Source organism: Marmota flaviventris, chromosome 2, assembly GCF_047511675.1.
Source record: "Marmota flaviventris isolate mMarFla1 chromosome 2, mMarFla1.hap1, whole genome shotgun sequence".
Taxonomy (NCBI): domain Eukaryota; kingdom Metazoa; phylum Chordata; class Mammalia; order Rodentia; family Sciuridae; genus Marmota; species Marmota flaviventris.
Genome location: NC_092499.1, coordinates 71270098 through 71287775, shown reverse-complemented (window position 1 = coordinate 71287775; position 17678 = coordinate 71270098). Strand labels below are relative to the sequence as shown.

General features: G+C 42.7%; 1 protein-coding gene and 1 long non-coding RNA gene across 2 annotated transcripts in view; one reads left to right on the top strand and one right to left on the bottom strand.

The window, feature by feature from the left end:
* LOC139704708 (uncharacterized) overlaps positions 1 to 2653 on the bottom strand; it is a 44731-nt gene extending 42078 nt beyond the window's left edge. The window contains exon 1 of the long non-coding RNA XR_011706640.1: positions 2454 to 2653. This is a non-coding gene — a long non-coding RNA (uncharacterized lncRNA). The remainder of the gene's footprint in view (positions 1 to 2453) is intronic.
* Prkch (protein kinase C eta) overlaps positions 1 to 17678 on the top strand; it is a 218807-nt gene that overhangs the window by 196789 nt on the left and 4340 nt on the right. The window contains exon 12 of the mRNA XM_027929460.2: positions 398 to 586. Within this exon, the coding sequence (XP_027785261.2) occupies positions 398 to 586 (189 nt within the window). The remainder of the gene's footprint in view (positions 1 to 397; positions 587 to 17678) is intronic.

Here is a 17678-nt window from a genome sequence, read left to right as displayed (position 1 = left end):
ATTTATCCCTTTGTCTCTGCTTAGTGATTTAATTTCAGCCTCGCTTAGCAGATCTAAAGAAAAGCTCTTCAATCTTTCCCATATGAGTGAGTGATCTCAGTCTCCTCTTCCCTCTGCACTGATGGATTTTCGAAACACTTTCTGTGTTGGCTCTTCATGTGCCATCCCTTGGCTGAACTAGGCCATCAATTTTTGATCACCTAGAAGAGAAGGGGCCTCGGAGTCAACCACAGGGAAACAGACTACTCCATAGACATGGAATGGAGCCTGCATACCAACACAGGGGATTCCATTTTTGTGCTTTGATATTTCCTAATCCATCATTGCCCCTAGACATGAAGAATACCTTTGATAACCAGATGCATGAAGCACCTGTCACATTGCCCTCTTTGCACAGATCCTCCAGGAAATGCTGTATGGGCCTGCCGTGGATTGGTGGGCCATGGGCGTGTTGCTCTACGAGATGCTCTGCGGTCATGCACCCTTTGAGGCTGAGAATGAAGACGACCTCTTTGAGGCCATCCTGAATGATGAGGTGGTCTACCCTACCTGGCTCCATGAAAATGCCACAGGGATCCTAAAATCTGTAAGTTTGGCTTCCCACCTACAGCAGACCACCTTGCTATATGTGCTTCTTGTGTCTTTTTTAAGTACTTCCTACCAGTAAGCTCCCAGCCTAACTCAAATTTGTGTTTCAACCTAAAGGATCAGAGAACCAGAGTTCTCTCAGGTCGTGTCTGGCTTCCTCTTGCAATAGTGATTAAGGGGCCAACTGCAATAACAGTTGATAGCTTTGTTTGCCAGATATCAAGTATTTCTAGCATTATGGCTTGAGTTTAGGTGAAATGATGTCTCTCCTTCGTGATCAGGCCATTCCTCTGCAGAGTTCTTTGACCACCCTGTTATCTTTATGCAAGCCAGGTGCCAAGCCAAGATTTAGGTGGAATATGGTCATGCATCATGTTGGGAGACTTTTTATTTCTTAATGCACTCAAGGCATCATGCTATATGCCTTACTTTGAAGTGTGGAAGAAACATGGATTTGATATTCTTCTGTTGAAACTAAGAAAGTATATATAATTTGGGTCAGTTCTGTTACCCCATTAGATTGAGTTTAAAAATTATGTATTGTCACCTGCTATGTACGCAGGGGATATAGAAGTGAATTAATAACTTCTTTGAGTAGGAGAAAATCAGAACAATTCATTATCTGTTGGGTAAAGTCCCATGGATACTACCCTCAGTTTATATTTCTTATAATTATCTTCCTCAAGTTATGTCCTTTCTAGTGATTGGAACAAAAATGTTAAATCTGGAAAATATTAGCAATCTTGTTGAAAGACTTGTCTTTTTAGCAGTCTTCAACTTTATAATCAATGCCATTTTGAGAATGGTCACTGTGTACTGGAACTGAAGGCAAGATTGTCCCTGAGAATTCCCTGCATCTCTAAAAGAAAAATAATCACAGAAATTGTTCTCAGGCAAACGTTGCCAAAGTGAATCATAATTCATAACTTGATTCTCAGGAGCTCAGAAGCCAAAAAAATGTCCTAAAATTGAAAAAGCACTAATCTCATATAGAGATTAAAACAAAGTATTTTGGGATTCCACCAAATGTCTCCTACCTAGAATGTTTTCAGAGGAGTAAATTACAGTTAGTGGAAATTTTAGACTAAGAAGACCAAGAACATGGCTCTTATAATTGTGTTAAAAAAAAAAAAAAAAAAAAGGAGAAGGGCTTATCTTTGTGGACCCACGCCCTGAAGTTTCTTAACTTCCTGAAGGGAAATGTACTCACCTGGATTGGCCACAGCTAACCTTGATAATATAAGCTGTATCAGGCATACTTTGCATCAATATTTTCCCAGCTCCAGGGCCCAGAATCTGATTCTTCATGATCCTAAAGGCATCATAGCTTGACCCAAGACAACAGCCATCAAAAAACTAGTGGTTTTTCCAGGTGCACAGGTTTTGTTGATTACTGTGGCTGATTAGACTACTTTAACATTTAAAAGAAAGACCCTAGAGTTTATAAATGGAATGAAAATGCTTGTTCAGCTATAATGAAATGTGCATTGTGAGCCTTAGCATATAAAGATCCTTGAGTTTGGTACTGTGGTGAGTGGGAAATAAAAGTTAGTCTAGCCAGGCGGGGTAGCGCAGGCCTGTAATCCAAGTGGCTTGAGAGGCTAAGGTAGGAGGATCACGAGTTCAAAGCCAGTATCATCAAAAGTGAGGCACTAAGCAACTCAGTGAGACCCTGTCTCTAAATAAAATAGAAAAATAGGGCTGGGGATATGGCTCAGTGGTCAAGCGTCCCTGAGTTCAATCCTCAGTATCCCTCCCCCACCACCACCACCGGAAAAAGTCAGTCTGTTCCTTGAGAAACTGTGATGTTCTCTATTTAGAGATAAACAATTTAGATGAGTACCCCTCTGATAAATAACTCATACCTTTGGAATCCAGGTCTAGTAGAAATCTGAAGAGGTCCCATCAATGTTTGGATCAGATGTCACTCACATCTGCTTTTCTTAATTTTTTCTTCCTATTTTTTAAAGTTCTCAAGTGCATTCTGGTACCTCAGAGTCCTCTTGAGAGAGTTCTTTCCAGCTAAATCTGAAACTAAATAACACTTCCTTGGCCAAGCTTTGTAGAACAGAGAGCAGGTACTAAACAAGGTTAAGGTTCATGTGGAATTATTAAGACTTTATCCTTAGATAAAACTCAATTTCTTAAAGCTATATCTTCCATGAAAATATTCAGCCAATCTTCTTGGTAATTAACATATATATTGTCTAGTAACAGCCCCCACAGTCTGTTCTGAGGGAACAGCCTCGAGTGCTTCATCTGTAAAGAATCTCAGCTTCTGTATATGGGCTAAAAATGGGAGTTCATAACCCACTTGAAGCAAAGTGTGAAAGATGATATATCAAGAACTATGTAATGTTTTGAACAACCAACAATAAAAAAAAAAAAAAAAAGAAAAGAATCTCAGCTTCAGTGGAGTCTCAGTTGTTCCCTGTCCTAGCAGGTCCACTTCCAGGGAGCTATGACTCTCTTCACTTCCCTCTAGTTCAGCCTCTTTCTAATGTCAGCTGCTCCATTGTCCTGAGTCAGCACCTAGGATTGTTACATGACATTTATCTAGCCCTGATTTCCTAAATGGTACTCGATGTTCTCTTTGGGACAGTGTCCCCTAAGGAAGGAGCAAGGTTTCAGGCTCACTGTGCCAGGCCTGCTTCCCAGACCTATGACCTTCTGGCTGAGTGACCTTGGTGATCTTTCCCTTTCTAACTCTCAGTATCCTTGCTTGTATTGAGAGGTAATAAAACTCACACCATAGGGTTGTTGTCAGGATTCAATGAAATAATATATGTAAACATCCCAGACACACAACAAGCATTCTGCTTCTTCCCCCTCTACAGGGGAAGAAGTGCCTTCAAACTAATCTTCTGGAAAACACTTGAAAGCTATCAGATAAAATGACTAGGGGAAAAAAAATTCACTGAGGGAATTTTAAGGACCCTTTTGTACATTTTGGCCTTCATGCCTGAAACTAAGAAGCTTAAGTGCTAGAGATGAGGACACTGAGCTGGTCTTTGCAGAGGGCTGGGACATTTAAATAGAAATGAGGTAAATGAAAATAGTTACAAGTACTCCAGGCTTGAGGAGCCATGGGGGTAGCTTAATGGTAGAGCACTTACCTGGCATGTGCAAGGCCCTGGGTTCCAATCCCAGTACCACAAAAGAAAATAAGAGAGAGAAAAAAGGAAATACTCATGAGGAACACTGAATGAGCAAGGAATGGTGTTGGGTGGGTAAGAACCTGCCTCCAGAAAAAACAAAAAGAGAAAGATAAAGAACCTGTTTCAGAGCAGAGCAGGCCAAGGGCAGATCTTAGCTCTTTCACTGCTGACTGTGTGTCCTTGGGCAGATGTCATAATTCCGCCATGTCTCGGTTTCTTCACCTGTGGAGTTGAGCTCTCTGCACAGATGAACAGAGATAGTGTATGTGGGATGCTCAGGGCAGGGTACATGCTCTGGAAGTGATTGCCACTATTATGAGAGCCATGTGCATAAAATGGTTTTTAGAGTCTCTGCTCTTCTCTTGGAAAAAAAATATTACTTTGTTGTAATAGGAGGAGGATTCAAGTATCAAGTCATGCTCCATAAATCATCCAGACTGCTTTCTGGCTCTAATTTCAACTTGAGTTAATTAGGCCCAGATAGTTCTTTTACTGCTGGAAGAAACCTTACAGATTATTCTGACCTCCTTGTTTTGTAGATAAGGAAACTACGAGGCATAGAGTAATGGTGCCTCACCAGAGAACATGTAGCATATTAGATGAACAAATAAAGGGGAGCCTTTGTGCATTACTAATGAAGATGTAAAATGGTGTAGCCACTGTGAAAAATATGACAGTGGTTCCTCTTAAACAGAATTGCCATAAGATACAGCAATTCTACTTTAGGGCATATACCCAAAAGAATAATCTCATACAGATGAGCAGAATCTCATACAGATATTGGTACATCGTATTCATAAGCATCATTCACAATAGCAAAAAGTGGAAGCAACCCAAATGTCTATCAATGGATGAAGGGATAAACAAAATGTGGTATATCCATACAATGGATTATTATGCGATCTTGAAGGAAATGGCCCGGGGATGCAGTTCAGTAGTATAGCACTTCCCTAGCAAGCATGAGGCCCCAGGTTCCATCTCAGTACCACAAAAAATTAAATTAAAATAAGAAGGAAATTTTGTATATGCTACAACCTGGATGAACCTTGATGGCATTATGCCAAGTGAAATAATCCAAAAATGAAAGGACAAATATAAGGTCCCACTTTTTTCAGGCATTGAAAGGAGTCAAATTCCTAGAAACAGAAAGTAGAATGGTGGTTGCCAAGAGCTGGAGGAAGGTGGGAACAGGGAGTTCGTGTTTAATGGGTTTGGAGTCGCAGTTTGAGAAGATTTAAAGTTCTGGAGATCAATAGAAGTGGTTGCATAACACATGAACATAATGTACTTAATGCTACTGAACTATGCACTGGAGAAATAGTTAAAATGGTAGTTGTATGTATATTTTGCTACAGTGAATAAATAAATAAACCCTGGGAAAAATCCCTAAAATCTGGGTCTATAATCAGTTTCCTGATTCCTAGTCTAAGATTCCAAGCTGGACCTACACTTGACTATTCCCTATTTTTCTTCTATTTCCCGTTAAGAGGTGTCTTTTACCCCCAGGGGCCCACATTTCTAGTACTCACATTACTCCATGATGTGATCCTTTCTTGTTTTACCAGAAGGAAGGTACCAAGATGCTGGGTACCCACTATTCACATAGCATGAATATCTCGCTTATGTGTCGCACTAAAGTAAGACATATTATCTTTATGATAATAATTAGTTATAGTGTTATTTAAAGATTATGCATTTGTTGTGTATGATGCCATATATCAGAAATATCATTCTGTTGATCTTAGAAGGGTATCTGAGGCCTTTGAAGGAGAAGCCATCGTATTAGGCAGTCAGAATCCATATTCAGTTCACTTTAGGAAATGCTCATCAGGTGCTTTTCTTTACTTGGTTCGTGCTAAGTGCTGGGAATGTGAAGGTGAAACAGCCTGGCCTTCATCTGTTGCTCACACTTGAGTAAAAATGAGAACAAATAAATAAATGCTTAGCACGCTACCAAGGAGGAATGATTGTTTTTCTTTTTTTGAGAATTTTCTCTGGAGGCCAGAAAAGGGCAGATGACATAAAGACAAAAGAAGTGACATTTAAGATGTTAAGGGATGAGTGAGGTTCAGTAGGGTGGGACAAGGGTAAGAAAAATATCCTAAATAGAGGAGATGACTTGTACAAAGCCTCAGAGACAGGAAGTAACAGGTATGTTCCAAGAACCAAAAATATGAGTTCTCCACCGTTGGAGTGTTAGGTGCAAGGTGGGAAGCACTGAAAGATGAGTTTAGGACATGTGGATGTTGATGGATTTGGCAGACATTTGGAAAGTGGAATCAACACTTCGGGTGATTACATGGTCTGGAACTCAGGACAGGGTCGGAGATCATCACCATGCACTGTGGGAGTAAAGACAGGGGAGAGGTGAAGAGTAAAGAGAATGGGAGACAGATGGGACCTGGGGCAGTGCAGAGGATTCAGTGAGCGAGCCAGGAAGGAATGACTTCAGATTGTATAAACATGTAAAGCTGCAACATGTCTGCTGGTTTGACTTCCAGTGAAATCTGCCAGTGGTTATCCAATGGGATTGACCTGAAGCTGATGCCTCTGATAGCTCTTGAACAGCTCTGGCAAAGTGGGAACAAACGGTCCTTGGCCAGACAGCCTAAGGCTTACGGAATGAATTTGTGTTAGGAATTAGGTGAGATGAGACATTTTTAAGGACTCCAAATAACTTTTTCTTTTGTTGTACAATGTCAGATCAAGGTGTGCTGTTTACCAATAGAGAATTGAGACCTTTCTCAAGAATTTTGTGTCCACCTATGATCAGGCGTCCTGGGAGCTCCATGAGTTCTTAATGTTGAATGGTTGAACCCAACAGGTGGTGTCTTGCATAGTCCTAACAACAAGAGGGGAGTCATAGCACAAAGGTCTGGACCATAATCATTTGCCCTTGCTCTTGATGTCATAAGACTTTGTGACTGCTCAAAACAGAAACCCAGAACTACAAAGCTGGAAAGTCCTAAAAACGTTCTGTCCAAATTACAGATGAGGAAACTGAGGCCTAGGGAGGTAAAGGGACCTCACATGCTAGAATGGAATGAACACACTCTGGCCTTGAGTCACAAGACCTCTCTCTACGTATGCCACTGGTTTTCAGTCTTTTCCTCTGTAAAGCCATAGTGATAACCGCCTACAGTGCCCACTTCAGATGAGGTAACATAGAAGCATTTTCAAAGTGAAGCACACAATGTAAGAGTAAGTTATTAGTGCTGTTAAATTACGAGTAGTAATTTCACAATGCACTTAGAGGTATCATTATCCTCATCCTCTTCTTGGACAATCCAGTAACATCATCAAGCTTAATTATTAAGCACTTAATTGTATGTGAGGCTGTGCTAGACTTTTGCTCTTAAGAGATTCTTATTTTTGTTTTCTTAAGAGCTCAATCTGAACCAAAGACACATAGGTAGGGTATAAATGCCAAACAGATATTGATCCATTTATTCATTCAACAGGCTCTTGTACATGCATATGTGTGTGTGTGGCAGGTGTAGTCTGCTACATTCAGATTTTGTGCAAAATATTGGGGGTTCCAGTGAGGAGCAAGTCAGACGTTATCCCAGCCTTGTGGAATTATAGTCTAGTTGAAATGGGGAAGGAGAAAAGGGTTAAAAGGAACAATTGTACAATAACTATATATTTAACCATCTGATAAAAATAAAAGTCTAAAAATTGCTTTTAAAGCATAACAGGCAGAACTAACCTGATCTTGGCTGTCAAAGGAGGCCATCCCAAGGAGATAACATTTAAACTGAGAATAAAGAGTGAGAAGAAATTGGCCAGGCATAAACTATGCACCGTTCTTGAGAAAGAAGTGATTGGGATAACTCAGTGGCAGAGTAACTGAAGTGTCACGAGCCAAGGGACAGGGAAATGAGGGGTGCCAATGAGGCTGAAGGACATGGTAGGCATAGGAAGAGTTTGACTTTGAAGTGCCAAGGAAAATCTGTGAAGGATTCAAGCAAGAAGGAGTGATCAAATCATTGTTTCCTGTTTAAAAGGTCACTCTGGCTTTGGTAGAAAGAATGGACTAACAGAACAGACTATAATATGTGCAGATAAAGTGATTTCTGGGATTTCTTTCAAAATAATCTAGGACTGGGGGAAAGAAGAGGTGAAACAAGACTAGGCACATGTCAATCACATCAAGACTGATTGCTATGTGCCTAGAGTCCCTTTTACTGTCCTCTCTACTTGCATATATTTGAAATTTTGCGTAATAGAAAATATAAATGGATGTCTTATACAAACTCAGCATGGTGTGCATGAAGATTGCTAGCCTGTGTAGAAGAAGTGAGTTCAGCCTTCATAAGTGAAGGGAAACAGAACTTTAATAATACAAATATACGGAAAGAGTAAATGATGTGAGCCACATACAAGCTGTCCTGTGGGTTTCAGCTACATGTTTGAATCCAGGCAAGAATTTAAGCTTCCTTGGCTGGACATCTACATCCCCCATGGTCTTTTTGTGCAACAGGTAAAATTAGTCAGTGATTTTTAACATGCTCATTTCTTCAGCACTCTTGAAGAGTCTGTTGCCTTCTCTGGAAGTATCCTTCAAGCCCAAGTCGGTAGCTCAGTACACCCAAAGAAGCATATTTAACAAGTAAAAAACAGGAAAGAGAAGGAGTGAGTCCTTACAAGAAGACTCTGTCCCAAACTGATACCATTGTAACCCTTTGAGGTCCTTTTTCTGCCTGACTGAGTGGGCCAGGAGAGGCAGGAAAAGCCAAGATCTCCAAACCATCCCGTCACATTCCCACCCCTGGCTCAGTGTGGTGGGTCGTCTTGATGTGGCTTCCTGAGATTTCCTAATGATTTTTCAAAATAGAATGTCGGAACTATTCCTGTAATTGGTCTCTACAAGATATTCCATTTGCCTTTTTTATTGTTTTGTTTTGTTCCCTTCAAAAGGAAAAGCTCTTTAAATTCCCTCTGTTTAAATGGAAGGCATTATTAGTGATCCTGGATCTGGAAACTGTTCACAGCCCCATTGGTATAACATGCCATAGAGTTACAGATTCCCTCAGTGCCTCCTCTATGTAATGATGTCTGTGAGTTCCCTGCATTCGGAGTGGTGAAAGGAATGGTATCCCTGACCAGCATCCCTCTGAGAGTGCGTGGTTGGCAAGGAGGCTCCAGACTCTTTTGACTCCTAGTCCAAGATAGCTTCCTACGTCTGCCCTTCCTGTCATCACCTTCATCGCTCCCCTCCACCTCTGCCACCCCCAAGATTGTGGACATTGAGTTCCTTGTGTAGGGCTATCCTAAAATCCCACATAGACACGGAGAAAGGACAAAGGACTCACTTATAAAAACACCTCACATGGAACACAGGATCGGTGGGTAGGGCCGTAGTTAGAAGACACAGTTTTTAGCCAGGACTTCTGCTTGAAAAAAGAAATTCTCCAATCATTAACCAATGATCCTTACAATTAAAAATAACCCATGAGAGGACTATTTTCTTGCAACCCTTTCTCTTTTGCATCTTTGCTTAAATGCATCTGTTAAATTCATGTGCCTGCTCTGAATAGCCCACATACTCCACTCCCAGAAATAGATTATTAAAATTGGTGATATCCTTAGAAGTTAACACACACACAAAAAAAGATATCCAAAGATACACACATTTCTATAATGAATAGATATAGGTTTTTCAGATTGCTGACCTTAAAGTTTGGGGGCAGGGAGGTTTAATATTTTGGGGGAGAAGGGCTTGCTTTTGGAATAAATACTAGATGTTTTCTTTTTTTAACACTTATTTTTTAGTTTTAGGTGGACACAATATCTTTATTTTATATAACGTGGTTCTGAGGATCAAACCCAGTGCCTCATGGATGCTAGGCGGGCGCTCTACCACTGAGCCACAACCTCAACCCCTAGATGTTTTCTGTTGTCACCATGTTATCAAGTTTCTAGGCTGGCACTAAATTATGCCAAAATGTTGATAACCATGACACAAAAGAAAAGGCATAATTTGCTTAGGGCTTCTGACTTTTGCCCATGTAGCTCCAGAAAAGAGGGCCTGGGAAGGTCTTCAATGAGTCCCAGAGCTTGGGAAGCTGATGCCCATCTCAGAGGTTAGGCTTCTTTGCTGAATCAGCACCTGTGAGAAAGCACGTGGCTTCGTGCTGATTCAGGTGAAGTCAGCACCCTGGTCTCTGAGCTCACACAGGTGTCCAGGTTAGATAAGTGCTGAAAGGTGTTTGGTGCATTCTCCTGAGTCACCTTTGTCAGCTCTGGAGTCCTCATAAATTGGCATCAGGAGGAGATTATAGAGTGCTTTTGTTCCAAAGCTTTACAGAGACTAATGGGTGTGTGTACGTGTGTGGGGGTTATCTGTCATTGAACCTATCGGTTTCATCACCCTGAGCACTGCCTGCAGGAACCCTGCTTGCTTCTGTGCACACAGGAAGGGGGAACCACAGTGAATTCTATAGTGATTCTCCTATAATGTGTGAGTCCCACTTCTGGGGACCATTGATTAGTACCCTCTCCCTTTCCCAGTTCTCTCCTGGCAGAGGTTGGAATGCTCAAGAGGGTGACCAAAAAATGGGCAGCCATGAAGAAGCTTAGAAGGAGAGAGAAAAATTAGGACCAGAGTAATGCAGAGGGTCCAATTCCAGATCATTAAAGAAGCTGGTATTTCAAATACTGGTACAGGGAAAATCCAAAAGAATTAACCAAAGACCCTGTCATAAGAGGGCTGATTAAGATGTTGCCTGCCAGCGCTTCCCCAGGACTGGAGTCCCCATGAGGGGATGGAGCTGTTCCCCCCTCATACTGAAGGTCCTGTTGGGGTTAAAACCTTCTAGAAGTGGACCATTGACTCTCAGATCAAGGCTAGTATTGGCAAATAACAGAAAAGCACTGATAGTTCTAGAGACTTCATATATGGTGGGTTGGTTTTTTTTTCTGATTAAAGTTACTGCTATCAACTTTTCCCCCTCATTAGATTGTGTTTCCTGAGAATGGAGGTCCTAATGTTTTATTTGTAGGTGGCAATGTAATAGATTTCTTTTTTTGATAGAGTACTCCCACCATGTGCCTCTTTTATCTCCATCCCAACTAGGAAGATAAAAATGTCAAAGGCTTTCTGAAATGAGTGTGGAAATTTTTCTGTGTGGAGATTTGCTAAGCCATGTCAGGTGGATCTGAAGAGCTTGTTTGCTTTAGATTAGAAAAACTCTTTTATTAGGAGGAGATAAAGCACACTGTATAGTGTCTCTGGTGATACTTCTCAGAATATTAGGTCAATTTTTACCTGCCGGTTAAGGCTTTGACCCACACACACCCACACGTCCATGCACCCACTGCTTCATTAACAAATTTAAGGAGAGCCGCTTGAACAAGTTTTATTTTATTTTTTTATAAAGAAAAATCTACTTCACACCCAAAGAACATAAGGCGTCTGTGGCTCAAGGAGGTACAGTCATCTTCAAAATGTCAGCTCTTTTCTCCCAGAGTTTTAATGAAGGACAGAGGCAGACTGAGGAAACAGGATAAGATCCTAGAATCTTGATATCAGCATAGACCATCAAGGGCACCTACCTGACACCTGAGGGCCAGTCAGGTTCTCCTGTAAATCTTTCCAATAAAAGTCACGTTCCTCCTAGGAAAGCTCTTTGCATCACTTAATGGCCTTGAGTGTTTTTTAAAACTTGTTTTTATTTTCTTTGTGGCATATTTACATATGCTTCCTTTAACTTCTATGCTCTGAACTTAACGTCTCTGATATAAAGCTGCCCAGTCCCTTTTCTGGCCAACAGCTCTTCAGGCACTTGAAAATATTAACAGTGCCCTTTCTTCTGCAACAGAGAGACCCTGGGTGTTGAAGTCAGGTGGTCAGACTGAAAGATTCCTCAGGTTCTCCCCAAGACTATTATTTTTCTCCTCCTTCTTTTAGTGCCCATTTGGTCTCTTATGCAGTCCACAAAACCAAGGGGGAAAGAATGTCACATGGGCCAGGAGACTGGTTCCCCAGGAAATGCTAGCTAAGGAAACCCACCAAGTGCTATGGATCCTCAGGGGAAGTCCTCAATGTCTGCCAGGATTCCTCTCAACCTAAGTCTCTTTCTCTGCTCTTTAAGCCAGAATCCAAATGATAAGATTGGTCACCTCAGGAAGAATTGAGACATACTGGTGGAGAGCAAAGGCTTCTAGTGTCAGGCAGACCTGGACTCCAGTTCCAGCTCCACCACTCCCAAACCATGTGGCCTGGGCAGGTTGTGAATGGGTCTATTCACAGTTTCCTAATCTGTAAAATGGGATTAACAATTATAGTTTCCCTAAGGGTTATATAGAATGCATTTGAAACACTTAAACTAATACCAGGTGGAATACGAGGGTATTTAATCTGGCTCCCACCTATTAAGGTGTAACATTTACAAAAACTGCTCCCATCTTTTCTCCACCTTCCTCACTCGTGCAGCTGCCCCTTCCCAAACCAGTCTAGACACCTGACAGGGTCGTCCATTGCTGTAGCCGTGCAGTGTGCTATGAATTCCATCCAGATCTGATCTGAGCACACTGGAGCAGTTCTTCTCCCTCCTGGCGCGTCCTGTGCACCACAGCAGCACCATTCTGTTTCAGAACCTGAACTTGGGAAGATTGCACTTAGCTTTCCCAGAGCTACTTAGGAAATCCATTGCATGTCCTCCCGTTCCTGCCAGCCCCATCCCGCTCCAGTGGACTGTGTTCAGCCTCACTCAGATACATATCTGCCTCTTCCTTCTGTGGGAAAGTGAGTTATTAACAAGGGGTCAAGGCTCTACTCCCCCTCTCCTCCCATGTTGCCTCACCTGCCAAGTCACATGCCCAGCCCTCTCCCTGTGTCATCGCCGCTCTGAGCTGGAGGGTGCTACTGGCTCAGATCTGTGCCTCCCCACCTTAGCTAGTATGAAGGGAAATGAAAGAACAGGGTTGGTGACTGAGCTTCGCAAGTGGGTCAGACTCTACCTGTGGCAGTTGTACAAGACAGACAGATGCCTGCCATACACACACACATTGGGCCAGCATTTGTTAGCCCTGGGTGGCCTTCAGGCTGGGTGCCCATGGTGAGGTTGGCCATCTTGGCAGTTGAACCATACTCTGTTTTGTGTCCTGTGCACTTTCTTTGCCTCCCTCCCCAGGACTCTTTAGAACCATAAAAAGCCTTCTTCCCCTTTAGGACTGTCTCCCTGGAATATTGACGGGAATGTCCTGTGGCTTCGTTTCCTTTCCTTCTGGCTTGGCAGCGTCAGCGACTGACTTGGTCTGCCTTTTGTTGAAGTTCTGAAATTGAATGAAAGAAGAAGGCCGTTTTGTTTACCCGTCAGCCAAATCCCAGCCATTAGGTAGAAAATGCAGGGTTCTCTGGTTCCTGGAGGAAAATGTTATTAGACTAATTTCTCTATATAACTAGCCCTCTTCTGATGGTCTCACACAGAGTTTGAAAGAAGAAAAAAAATACGTTAGTCATGGCTTACATTTTAAGGAGTTTCAAAGTATATTTGGATCCTGTTATTTCAAGAATTACAATTACACAGGGTTAGTTTAAATTCTGTCATCTGGAACTTTTGACAACTCAAAACCAAAGCCTTCTCAGGTATAGCAAAGCCTCACAAGAAGTGATCGGTCCTGTACCTGACAGCAGCTTGACAAGTGGCTCCGTTGCTCCCCTGTGCCTGCATTGGTATCTCCCTACTGCTGTTAATGCAGATACAATTGCACATTCAAACCCGAGTGTCATTTGTCTTCTTGTTTTAAGATTGCCTTAGAAAAGATCTGCTGTCAGAACATTGTTTTCCAAAGACTATTCCTATCATCCCACGGTTGGGCCCTGGGACTATGAGAGCAGAAACAGATCTTGTTCTCTCTCTCCTGGCTGCAAAGTGGAGTGAGAGGGAGGACCAGATGAGTCCCAGGGTTAAGGATGGCCTCAGATTTCAGTCTCTTCTCTAGTTGAGGTACAATAAAATGGACCTATAAATGGTTTTGAAAGATACTACTAATACTGTCATTTCTTGAGGGCTTTCTTTGTGTGAGGCACTTTACATTGATTTTCTCATTGTAACCTATTAGGTACAGGAAAGATCTATATTTTCTAGCTGAGGAATCTAAAGCCTAGAACAGTTAAGAAATTTTTCCAAGGCCACACAGCTCCTTAGAGCTGGAACTGGTATACAAACATTGGATAGTGGAACCTGACTGGTTACCCTCTGTGTTCTCTGTATCCCATATTCTTTATGTTTCTTTCCCCAATTTGCAGTTTTCCCAGGACATTCTTAAACAAACATCTACAAACATCATTGCGTACATTTCTCTTGAGAGCTGCCTCAGGAGGAAGCAGGGCTGATTGCTCTGCCCAGGAGTCATACCTCCTCCGCAACGTGGGAAGAATTGTGGAGCTGGCATCTCATTCTCAGGGCCAGGTGTGCCTTTGAGTCCTTCTGTACCCTCTAGTTCAGCTCCACTTCCAGGAGGGCCGCAGAAGGAAGGAGAATACAAAGTGACTCTGGGAGTCCTTGACCCGTCTCCTGCTCTCCAGGGTGAGGCCTGCATTTCGGGTGGAATCAGACTTTCTGCCCCTGGGCCCTCACTCACACTCTGCAGCTTATAAAGTGCTTTTGTTGGCCCCAGTAAATGTTCTACTTCCTTTGGTAAATGTGTTCAGAATCTTCCACGAAGTCACATTATTTTCCTTTTTGGCTGACTTTCTCATTTGGACCACAGTCAGGCAGAAGGTCAGTTGAGGTGAGGCAAGTTTTAAGTGTGACCCTTCAACGTGGACCAAAGTGATTGCTCTAAACACCGTTGTTGTTAACTTTGTTGGCAGTTGGGTTCCATTAGGGACATAAGCAAATGGAGCAACTTCTCTGTAAAAGCATTATGCTGTCACCATTCACAGCAGCGGGAGCTGGGTGTTTGGGAGAATCCCGTGCTGGGCCTAGGACCGCAAGGCCGTCAAGCCTCCTACTCTGCACACCCTTACCAGTGTGTTACAGGACCAATTTCAGGCCTGCAACGGGTGTGGCATGTTTCCTTAACTCCCTGTCTCTGCTTCTTTGGAGAGGTGTAGTCATTGAGGGGATATAAGTCTCTCCTCCCAAAATTACTATTCCTTTAGCACTCCCATCCCCACCTCATCCTTGGAATGGTTCCTGTCCTGGTTTCTGTTTGTTGATCCTCATCCTCTCTGTCTTCCCCCTGAGCTCCTCCAGCTCTACTCCAGCTGGTTTTCTTCTCTCTCTGGGTAGGGGCCAGAAGCCATGAAAGTCAGCGAGTGATGTCAGCCAGGTTTGGTATTAGGGAGTGGAGTGACAAGTGTCCAACGAGGGACCTTATATCCCACCAGAAGAGGCAGGCACTGCTCAACTCCTTCTGTGAAGGAGTCTCAGGCCCAGGATATCCCATTTTCCAAGAGAAGTTGGACAACCTGACTTTCATATGATGTGACATTTCCTAGTTTTTATATGTTGAATGAGTAATTAAAATTATTTTAAAAGACACTATGTGGACTAAATAAATGTATCTGAGGGCTGGAACTTGTCTTCTATTCATGTTCATTCTCTCTCTCACTCTCCACACACACAGTCTAGCCTGCCCTCCCAGCTTCAGCTCTCCCGGCTTCCCCAAATGTCAGTGTCTCTGAGAGTTAGATCTCTAACCCTGGCCTGCTCCCCAGATTTACATGGATAGGCATCTGCATGTGGGGCCTGCCTGCCTCAAATGCAAAGCTGAGCTCATCAGCCTCCCGGATTTGGCAAGACTGTAAGATCTTGTCAACTCCAGTAACAAACAGAGAAAGAATCGCCAAAGATTAATAAGCCTACTTGAGAATTGACATTGCACCGACCATAGTAAACTATGAGGTTATTCAAGGAGGTTGAGGCAAGGGAAGTTTTTACAGGCCCGAAGAGGATTACATAAATTAACTTGAAACAGTAATCCTTGGCTACCAGGGATAATAACAAGGTTGCCATCTGTCTAGAGTTGAACAGGCAGTTTTAGGGGTAGATGTCCTTGCAGAAGCATTTTCTCTGTTAGACTGTAGTGGCCTTTGTGCAAGGATACTGAGTCTTTTGTCAGAGTCTTTTGTGACATAGTCTCCCAAGTTTATGTAGTTTGTATTGTTACAGTTTTGACACAAGTAACTCCATTTTGATCCTGACAACTTTTCACAATCTCACGAAGGGCGAGTTATTTTTGTCTTTGTTCCCCTGATAAAAACACTGTGACCGCTGATACTGCCTTTAATACTAATACTGCACATTAATAACCTGCTGCTTCTCTCTTGTTCCCTGCTTGTTACTCTATCAAACAGCCGGGGAGGACTCTGTGATCTTGGACTCTACTTTTTACCCCAGCCCCAGGCAGTTGGTAGACTGTGCTCCTTTTTCCACAGCCTTCTAGGACTTGCTCCCAACTTTCCCTTCCCATTAATTAGAAGCTCTCAGAGTTTCTGGACTTCTGTGTCCCCTAGCCTGTGTTAGCCTCATGACTATTCACTTAGCCACCAATCCTTACCTCTCCATGCATAGTCATCTCCTAAATCACAGGACAGCTCTTGTCACTCACCTCTCTGTAAACTTTTGATGGATCCGACTGGCTGCAGTTCCACAGCAATCCCTCGGTGCCAGCTGTATGACTCCCTGCCCCTCTGCTCATACAGCAGGTGCTTCTTGCATCTGTGCATGTGTGCTGGCTGCATGCTCAGGTGTGACTGTGGTCTTCCTTCGTGCCTACAACTGATTCTATTCATCCTCTTCATCTCCAGTCAGATGCCACCTTTGCCCTGCGGTTGTCACTTGCCTTCTCACCATCAGCCCAGTGCTGTCTGCCTGGACCAGCTCTAGATCTAGCAAGTCTAAAGGCTCTTTTTGTTTTATCCAGCTGTGTATTAGAAGAATAATTTGCCTCTTCCCCTTCTTTTGATTTGCTCCTTAATGGAGAGACACTGTCTTTGGCAACTGCACAACCCCCCACAAGCCCAGTGTATGTGCATTCAGCAGACCCCCTGCAAACCTTCCTAAATAGAATGAGAGTGTATGTGTTTGTGTGTGTTATTTAAAGAGGAGGAGGGCCATATCTAAAGGGCTTAAGCCAGTGTATTAAAATCAAAACAAAACTGCTTGGTTATTCAAAAGGATTTATAAGAATCCCAAGAGAGGGCTGGGGTTATAGCTCAGTGGTAGAGTGCTTACCTGGCATGTATGAAGCAATGGGTTTGATCCTCAGCACCAAATTAAATAAATAAATAAATAAGGTATTTTGTCCATCTACAACTAGAAAAAAAATCTAATAGGTAAATAATATTTTTAAAAAGTATCCCAAGAGAAAATATCAAGCTTGTGAAAGGGTTATTCCAGATTTCCAGATATGTGGTTTTCAGAGGAGGAACTGCTGGGAGTTGGTCTGCTTGTTCTCAGGCAATGCTTTTTCCACAGTGCCCTAAGGAAGCTTAGATTTGGTGCCAGGGCCAGGGAAGAATGGGCAAAGTCTCTCAGCCACCAGGACCTCTGCCCCCCTGGCATATAGTGGCCTGCACTGTTCCACTTGCCCAGAAGAACAAGTTGTACCCACGTATTCACACGATATCCTCTGCTCACATCATTGGCAGGCCTGGGAATTTCCCACAAGCCATCTGGGTGGGTTCTGTTGTCCTTGTCTCCTGAGATTTTGCTTTTTTTAAAAATTAATTAATTTTTAAAGCATTGTTATTTGTCAATCAGTTCATAGACTAGCAAGTGCTTGTCCATCAGGGATTATATCCCACTGATTTTCCCAAGGAGAGAATCTGCTCATTTCATTCTTGCAAGCATTTCCCCTTCCTTCTGGAGAAGGAAGTTTATCCAGAGAGATCCCAAGCAGTACCAGTTCTTACAGAATGGAGTAATTTATAAGACACTTACTTCCTGAGTCCATGAGTCCATGTTAACCACTCTA